The sequence below is a fragment of the Hermetia illucens genome, chromosome 1 (genome assembly GCF_905115235.1).
Source record: "Hermetia illucens chromosome 1, iHerIll2.2.curated.20191125, whole genome shotgun sequence".
Lineage (NCBI taxonomy): Eukaryota > Metazoa > Arthropoda > Insecta > Diptera > Stratiomyidae > Hermetia > Hermetia illucens.
Genome location: NC_051849.1, coordinates 88,537,477 through 88,547,392, shown reverse-complemented (window position 1 = coordinate 88,547,392; position 9,916 = coordinate 88,537,477). Strand labels below are relative to the sequence as shown.

Here is a 9,916-nt window from a genome sequence, read left to right as displayed (position 1 = left end):
TGGTGGAGCTGTGAAAAAAAATCTTAAAATTGCAAACCCACAGCAAACATATATGTCAGTCGGTTCAACAGGGTTTTAGATGTGCTCCCCACCCATTGAAAAGTCTGGTTTCGAGAAAAACGCGTTTAAAGTTTTCGCTATGTACGCACTCAAACATGGGGCGGGATTTTCTATTTTCTGTAGCTGAATTTGAGTCTAAAATTTTTGCAGTGTACTCTCAACGAAATATACGTAAAGGAAAGAACCGAATCCTGAAAACCGTCACAAAGGAAAACCACCTTAAAAAAAGGTAAATTCACACCTTTCTTGCTTTAGTAATTAAAAAATATTTTACCAAGAGCTATCCTTCTCTATAGAGACATCTTGTATTTAGTTCAGTAAAATTTGGTATAGAATGAGTCGGTGTAGAATACTCTTAAAGTAGGTGTATCAGAATAGAACTCTGGTCATCTTAAAATGAATCAACTTTGGATTTTTAATTGAAAAGATTTATATTATCAGAATTTTTTCTAGCCATCAACTTCGCAATTGCAGCCTGTCGGACAGTCGCAATTCTTCGATTTAGAGACCGGGTAGTCCGCCCCAGATGCCCTTGGAAAATTATTATTCCCAGATTTTTTCAAAGACTGCTTCGTTGTTTGATGTGGGCAGCGGCAGGGTCGCGATTGCCTTTTACTCTCACGAGAGTGATAATGACCCTGAGTGCTATGCTCATCATCTGGAGAGCGAGAAGGACGGTGCAATTGTTTGTTTTCAGGGGTATGTCGATGATACTGGGGTTTTGGTTGGGGAGCTGGAATAGCAATTGTCCGCAAAGTCGTCTGTTTTTCTTTGAGGTCCTTTTCGATAGATTCAAGCGTGGGTATCATTTCCTTCCAATCTTTTGTGAAGCTATCAATTTTTTTACTGATTTCATTGCAGTTTGACACAAGACTGTCCTTATATAGCTTGTCATTAAGCAGTGAATTCTTTCTGTTGTCAAGAGCCGTTAGGTTCTCGATTGTCACTTGAAGGTTCACTTTTGGAATGACCATATTAGCATTACGAGGACAGTGAATTGATTGTTTGACCCTAAACAGTTGCTCTTCAAGTTCCTGAACTGCTTCACACTCCTGTATTAAGCTTTTGTATAGACTAGTTCGATACTTCGCAAGCTCATTTGTAGTGCTAACATTTTGTTTCAAAGTGACATCATTATCCTGTATATCCCTGGAAGCCTGTGTAATTTCGTTTTCTAATTTAGCAATTTCAGCGTCAAATGTCGGTTGTAACTTGCTGGGACCACAGCACATCAGGTGCACTTGAACTGGATTAGCTTCTTCACCCTGATGCGGAGAGCTAGGTTTACTCTGAGGTGGATCTATTGATAATTTTTAAAAAAATAGTGGATTAATTATAATAAGATTCAAGCGAATTGACCGATAACTTACCGGTAGAGTTAGCATTATTGACAGTCGCTAAAGTAATGCTAGCTTTCGGTGCTATTGCCTAAAAATAAATAAAAAAATTTGAATCCGATTCCGGGCTTCACAGGCATTTGGCTGTCTGACTACCTGGTCTACCTATCAGAGACAATCTTTTAGAAGTATTAGCAGAAAAACTCGAAGTGCTGGGGCAATATAAGTCGATCAAGGTATAGTATAGGTACAGGGCGAAACGTAGATTGGTAGACACGATGGAGCGTAAAATCTAGGAAACGACTGCTGAACCAACACTAACAGCTCTATGATCAAACCCTATCTCCGCCTCCACGTGTTGATCGCTGGGAGTTCCTTATTAATGAAAATTTACAGACGGAGAAAGATGGAGGTGCTTTAGAAATTCCCTAATTGTACCAACTGATTCGCCGAGTTGGGGGCTGGATAGGGCGTGACAACCCTATATGTAACAAGTGGGAATACCGGAAGCTTGCGCGAAATAATTCTTTGCGACCCCATTCATATGAAACCACTTCGTTGTGGTATTGACGAATTGATATGTGATGATGACGTCATGCATGTTGTATAATGCACGAAATTCGCAAAGAATGGCAAAGTTTTACCCCCTATAATTTTGTTAATAATAGTTGGATTTTCTTCAAACTTGACCAAATTGTGCCTTATGTTATCCCTTACACCCATGCCAATTTGTACTTCTGGGATGGACAAAGTTCTAAAATGTGGAAATATAGTGTTATTAATTGTATATGCGCAGATATCGGAGCTGCATGTATTTTGAGGCCTAGATTTTGTAAAGATGCAGTACTGTGATTTTTTCAGATTTTCGGTTGAACAGGTTCTGAGAACGAGACCTATTACACTTTTTGATGATCATATTTTGAGCCCTCACTCTCACTCAAACTCTCTCACTCTCTCGCACACTAAACACAAAACCTGAAAAATTAAGTTACGAAGCCACGAAAGGAGCCTGGGACTGGACGGATTTTACAACGACAGACGTGGCAACGAAAACCGAAGAACAATTTGCGCATTTTTTCGCGGAACGTACTACAAAAGAAGGAGCTGCCAAGCAGTTAGCCTATACCTTGTCCCAATATAAGGCTGATTTAATAGCGTTACAAAAGATGCCAGAACAGGCCCCGGTTTTCCGGAGAAGAGCCCCTATGCCATATGGTATAGCAGCCATACAATAAATAATTTGGCCGGAGTAGGGTTTCTAGTCAACCAAAAAATTAAACCTGTTGGTGTAGGCTTTGAAGACATAAGTTAACAGTTATTTACTCTGCATTTGTTGAGTAAATTTTGAAATATAAGCCTTATTAACGTTCACACATCAACAGAGGAGACTACGCAGTCAGATATAATCTACGAGGCAGTAGAGCGGACACTCGAAGCCTGCCGCAAGTATGATATTAAAATCATGAGTTGAAACCTCGACAAATGATCTTGACAACCACCTGAAGAACGTTATCATTGATACGGTCACAAAACATATTTGACCCCAATCGCAAAAAAATCGGAACGACTGGTTCAGTGAATGTAAGCTAGCAACAGAACGGAGGAATACTGCTTACCGGGGAATGATGAACTCGCAAAGAACGCGCAGATGCTTATCACGAACTCCGTCGAGTGGAGAAGCGACTTCACAGACAGAAAAACGAAGATTGGAAGAACCAACAAGTCTATGAACATGAGTATTACGTATGGGAAAACCCGCAACAGGTGCGGAAGTGTTGCCAACGACTCAGCAGGAGCCTTATGCATCACGGTGATCATCCTGCCTAGACAAAGAGGGATATCTGACCTCCGACCGTATGGGCATATTGTAGCGATGGGGTCTGCACTATGATCAGCTGCTCAAAAACGCGGCAAGTTCGAGGTTAAGCCAAGTGAAGATGACGGACATCAAGCATGCAATAGGTCCGTACAACTCATCTGCTTAAGAATCATAAGTCACCAGGAGCTGATGGAATTACAGCCGAATTGGTTAAATATGGGCTAGGCGGTTCGTCAACTGATTCTCAAGGTGTGGGGCAGCGAAACACTGACTTGATTGGTAACGGGACATTATCGGTCCTATATCCAAACAAAACGAGAAACCGGAAGCTGGATACTTCAGGTATGAAAGGTTTTGTGTACTTCTTTTATAAAGCTATTTGAGTGTGCATTTGTCCTATTAGTACCTAGCAAGTAATATATACATATATTATGTGAGAGTATCCACTTTCGCGTTATATTAAAATTAAAGTTTTGAATTTGCAAAGAAGAATTAAATTTATGGTAACTTTGTTGGTAATAATGTAATGTCCACCAAACTTGGTAAGATAATGGTCTATATTATAACCTACATTTCTGCTAAATTTTGTGATCCTAGAATAATGGGGTTTTGGAGTTAATTACTAAAAACTACACTAATATTTAACTTTATATGGGCATGGAGGGTATTTCGGAGATCAAATTTTTTGGTTGGGCAGTTTCTGAGAATGGGAGTGTTGAAAAAATGATTACTTTCGACCCGCCGTACTCCCCATCTTTCAAGCAAATGTCGAAACTAAGACTGGCTTCGGAAAGTACTAATCGAGACCTTATATGACTTACATGACTATGTTTGGTGAAAAAAATAAACTCTTAAATTCGAAGTAAAATGATGTAATACACTGTATGCGCTCACAGTTCCCACCTTTCCACCAAATTTGGTGACAGTCGCTATAACCCTCTCCGAGAAAAATGCGTGCGATAGACAGACAGGCAGACAGACAGACGGAAGAACAGACAGTAAACCAATTTTAATAAGGTTTAGTTTTATATAAAACTTTAAAAAGGACTGCGGAGTAGATTATAACATCAACATCTTGTTTGTATAGTTGAGGATGCGGTAAATTCACAAATTCGCGAAATTGACGTCTTTGAACTGATAAAACTGCTATCTATGAAATTTGGCAAATGCGCGTTAATGCCCTCTTAAGGGGGTTTCCTTTCAATTATTTTGAAGCCTGGGCTGGCGTTTTTGGGTTGAGTAGTTTTCGAAAATAACACATTTTGACTCCTTACTCGCGCACGTTACAATTTATATCAAAGATAATACTCATGACCATATCTGGTGAAAACAATTGTATATCCCCACTTTGCACGTAAAAGTATGTCAATCACTGTATGCGTGGGGTTTCATAGTTGCCATTTGCCTTTGGAGAAAAGTAGGTGTGAATTTCCATGAAACTTGGCATACGTAGTCCTGCGATGATTATTATAAGGTCTTTTTCAATAAATTTCTGAAAGTTAGTAATATATTATTAGTAAGTTTATATGAGTGGATTTGGGAGTAGAACATATTTTCAGGCCTAGATTTAATGATTTTTTTCAGATTTTTGCTTGAGTAATTTCCGAAAATGAGTCCTGTCTGACTTTCAATGTGCACATTTTTCCTCCATACGCGCGTATTTCGAAACCTTCGTCAAAGTGAATATCAATACTAATCAAGACCTTTCAGTTGATACCCTACATGACTACTTTCATCATCAACGGCGCAACAACCGGTATCCGGTCTAGGCCTGCCTTAATAAGGAACTCCACCCATTCGATATCCCCAAAAAGCTGTCTGGTGTCCTGACCTACGCCATCGCTTCATCTCAGGCAGGCTCTGCCTCGTCTTCTTTTTCTACCATAGTCTACATTGGTTGAAAAAAAAACTACATTCCTCTTTTGCATGTATGCCCCTTCAAACTCCACATACACTATATGTGTGGGATTTCATAGTTCCCATCCATCCACCAAGTTTCGTTTGGATCAGTTTAGCCATTTTTTACACAAAACCTTAAAAAGGGAAATATCGTAATGCAGCAATTATAGAGATATCACGTTGCTGAGAGAAGACATTCTCTGCTATTTTATTAGGCCGGATAGTCTCATACGCCCAGAACATTATCGGCTCATACCAAACGGGCTTCCCTCCAGGTAAATCGGAAAAAAATTCCTGCATGCGGCAAAAGATGAGAAAACTGTTGGAATATGGATATCGGTTCCGCCATCACCATGAGAGAATTCGGTATCCCGACGAAGTTGATAGACTGTCTAGGCTGACCCTGACCAATAAGCGAGGCCAGATAAAAGCAGCAGGATCACTCTCCAGACCATTCAACATCAACAACGGTATAAGACAAGGGGATGTCCTATCATGCGTCCTCTTTAAGCTGGTCCCAGAAAAAGTGATTCGTGTTGCTGAGGTAAATGCGAGGGGCACCATCCTCTTTATCCTGACGATATCGACATCATGGGAAGAACTACCCAATAAGTACAGTCTACCCTCAGCCAGACCGAGCATGCTGCGCAAGATCTTTGGCTGCACATCAATGAAGGAAAGATGAAATACATGGTGACAACGTTAGCACCTAAAACCGAAGAACAAACAGCATCAAATGGCAAATGAGATCTATAAGGTTAGGAGGCTACCACTTTGAGACCGTTAATAATTTCTTCTATCTAACGTCGAAAATCAAAACCGATAACAGCTACTATGATGAAATCACGTTTTTGGCAGACAACGGAGCCCATTTCTGCTTATGAAAGCCGTTCCGCTCGAAACGTCTCAAAGTAGGATCAAAGCTCTTGCTGTAAAAACAGTGATCTCACCAGTCCTCATTTATTCCTCGGAGCCCTGGGTTCTTAGCAAGAAAAGTTTCGGATTCTTGGTCGCATTCAAGAATTTTTGGCTCTTTACAAGAGGATGAACGATTCCGTAGCCTATATAACGATACCATGACCGTCTCAATAGGTTGCGGGTACTTAATCCATGCGAGTGAAGATGATCAAAGCCGGCAAGTGTCTAAGGGCAATGCCTATGGTAGAAAAAAAAGATGTGGCAGAACCTACCTCAGCCAAACAGCGTTTAGAGATATCGAATTGTCGGACCACGGCACAAAATCGGGATGTCTGGAGTTCCTTGTCAAACGTTCCTGCACCGGATACCGGTTGTTACGCGATTGACGCGATTGATTTTCTCTGGGCGGCTAGATAAAAATAGCTAATGGAAAGTGATAACCAATGTTACTCCAAAGCTTCAAACCCCCCCAATCCCGCCTTTCACTCATTATTCCAAGGAGGCCCGGGAGTGAGTCAATGCTAAATATAACGGAAAATTGATCCGATGTATTTTGATAATTCACTTCGCAAGATAAAAGTGCCGTTAATTTCGTTGAAACGTAGTGACCGAGACAACATATTTCGTACTCACTTAGGAGAGAGAGGAGGTCTAATTGATGAACAAAACTTTGAGAGTCGCAATTTTTTTACTATCCCTAAAAATTACACTTAAATCGATATTTGGAACTTTGTGAGCCTTTGTCGGGATAAGTTTAGCATTAGAATTCACTTTCCAGCAAGGTGTGGTTCTCCTTGAAAGTAATGAAAGAAGCCCCCCTTCAAAGGACTGCACAAGATTTTTTTGTAAGTCTTGCAAAATTACTTGTGGATGGTGACTTTGAACGCTCTGTTCACTCGATTATGCCTCCTTCGTTATTTAAGATATCCCAGTAAACGAACAAATTACCCAGAGCTGCTACGCATTTCTGATCTGCGTTGCATGACCTCTTCTTTTTGGGGGAACATTTTCGGAGACGAAATAACACCGGCAATGGGACGTTTAAGAAACCATCCCTTGCAAGTTGTTCACTCCATTTATATTTCATTATTTTGCAATATCTGCCAACATAGCTTAAACTCTTCTCAAAACAAATACAGCTCTTTGTGCTTGGCTTAAGTTTGAAGTACTCCAAACTCAGCGCTCAACTTAAGTAAAAGGAGGTATTTAGAGCAAGTTAAAAGAAGTTACCTTGAGTTGATCATCTGTTTTCAATACACTATCACAAGCTCCCTTCAGATTTTCAGGAAATTGATCCAAGTCTAAATTAAACATCGCAATATTTCCAGTAGACGTGAATGGAATTTAATACCTCTGAATTTTGTTTGGAAGCAATAAAATTAATGCATTTTTTAAAACATTTTGAAATTTAAATGACTTAATTTCTAAGCAAGAATCATTCTAGGTAACTTCGATAAATCGATTCAGTTAAACGGACGCATTTACTTCAAGAAAGCTGTACTCTGCTTTCTTGAAGTAAATGTAAAGTACTTTTGAATACATTTTCAAGGTCCGAAAGATATTATAATATAATTTTACATTTTTTTTGCAAAATTTACCATAACAAAGGGCGCGATATCGAACAATTTGGTGGATATCCTACCATTATTACTAAAATTGTAGTAGATAAATTTTTGGTCATTTTGTTTGAATTGACTTTATACTGCTATATCATTTGATACATACCTTGAGCAGATTGTCAAATCAATGAAAACATTTTTTACCATAGTGAATTGGCTCATTTACAATGGAAGATACGTTTTTCAACCTTTGAATGAGTTTGTAACGACCCGGAATAAGATATAACGTTTTGACGAAAAGGTAACCTCTGTAAAACAAAACCTTATTAAAATCGGTTTATTGTCTGTCTGTCACACCGACTGGTACCGACTGACAGGAATTTTGGCGGGAAGATGGAAACTGTGAATGCACGCACACCAAACCGCAAACGCGCATACAGCATTTTATATGGCACTTAAAATGGGCTCCATACATGCAAAAAAGTGTGTAAAATTTCTTTTCATCAAATATAGTTATATGCGGTATGAAATGAAGGGCCTCGGTTAATACTTTTAAACTCCGGTCCCACTTCCCACATTTAGTGTAAAATGGGGCTGGTCAGGGTCGCATCCTTTCTTAGATCCTTTCTTAGAACCTTCTTGTCATTTACGCCTTGGTTGGCTATAGCGGGTCAATTACAGCTCCGCGACATCCTTCGCGGTTACTTGAAATGCCCTTCAGCTCCCCCCAGCACTTCCAGAGACACTTGCACTCCTCGTCAAATGTTCTGAGTTAACTGCCCTTGGGGCTGCCTTGGAAGAGTGGATTCCACTGCATGGCGCAGTTCGCAATGTCGCCCCTCGTTAATGTGTGAATAATCCGCAGCCACTTTCATTTTCCGATCACATTACGAATGAGTGCCAAGCCTATGCGACGACCAAGTTCTTCGTTTGAGATTGTTGCAGGCTAGCGTACTCCGATGATACGACGTAGACAGGTATTAACGAAAACTTAGAGATTTTGGGTAACAACACTGAAGGAGCACTAGCAGAGAACAGGCTCAACTTGATCTTATTGTTGAGATAACTGCATTTCCAGATTTTAAACAGGCCAGCGAAAGTAGATCTAGCGCTGTTAACATCCAGTTCGCTGCCACCGTTGACAGAAACCACGCTTCCTGGGCATACAAATTGATCGATGCTTTCGATGTACTGCCCACTAACGCAGATAGGGAGTGTGCAACGACCCGTCAGACTGGGAACCTTAGTTTTATTGGTCATAGTCTTCAATCAAACTCTACTTGCTTCTCTTTTCAAATCCAGAGCCATTAGTCCAGCTCCATGACCCGGAAGTAAGATGTGATCGTTCATTGAATTCCTCCGCGTCCTTCGGGGAGGGCAGCATGAAGAAGATCACCGATGACAGGCAAAGATAATATCAGTGACAGGATGCAACCCTGGCGGACTTCGCTTTGGACCTCGTAAGATATTTTACCTACTATTAGTTTCTCCGGATTGCCCCTTCTGTGTACAAAACTCCAGATACACTTCCTGTTCGAGCTTTCTCGAAATCAATGAACAGCAAGTTCCGCGAAGGTTTAAGCTCGGCGCACTGTTCCAAAATAATCTGTAGGGTGTTGATGTGATCCGTATGAGGATCCGGAGCGGAGACTAGCGACTGAGATATTCTTTGATGCGTTCCGATAATATTTTAGCTATTATCTTTGCGACGACAAAGAATACGCAGATACCCCTCCAATTGCTACACACAAAACAGGTCCCCCTCTTTAGGATTTTGACGATCATCCCCTTCGTCCTCTCTCTAGGCATTCCCAAGATTTCCGTACGAGTGGAAGCAGCAGATCTGCAGTAAATGCAGATACAGCGAAAAATAACTCTGCGTGGAGACGGTCAACACAGCGGCTTTCCTCCGTTGGAGTGAATTAATGGCCGAGATGATTTCTCTTCTTTATCAAAACCTATCCAATGGGAAAATAGGAAAAAGTAAAAAACCTGCCACTATCCCGTGTTTTGGGGGCCAACTGTCTCTTCTGTGTTTCAGAGAAGATGTAAAATAAAACACTGAAGAAGGGGACAGTTGATCCAAGAAATACGTATTTATATACATTATAAAATACTTTTAGCCAATAAAATGGAAAATAGTTTCAAAGGCAAATGTTTCACTTAAAGTTTCGGCTAACTAACTACCTCCTAATTCAAACCGTTATAGTACTATTATTAACTTTATTTGAATAGATATTTCTGTGAAGAGTATTTCGGAGTCTAAGCAAGGTATAGTGCAGCTTCTTGATTTTTTTCAGATTTTTTGTTTGAGTAGGTTCTGA

At 40.3% G+C, this 9,916-nt stretch overlaps 1 protein-coding gene across 1 annotated transcript; it reads right to left on the bottom strand.

The window, feature by feature from the left end:
- Nucleotides 1-235: 235 nt before the first annotated feature.
- On the bottom strand, nucleotides 236-7,501 carry LOC119661134. Its single transcript, XM_038070335.1, has 3 exons — nucleotides 7,264-7,501; nucleotides 1,431-1,488; nucleotides 236-1,360 (listed from the first exon to the last, which is right to left on the bottom strand). The coding sequence occupies exons 1-3, from the start codon at nucleotides 7,345-7,347 to the stop codon at nucleotides 510-512; spliced, it is 993 nt and encodes a 330-aa protein (XP_037926263.1). The 5' UTR covers nucleotides 7,348-7,501; the 3' UTR covers nucleotides 236-509.
- Nucleotides 7,502-9,916: the final 2,415 nt, after the last annotated feature.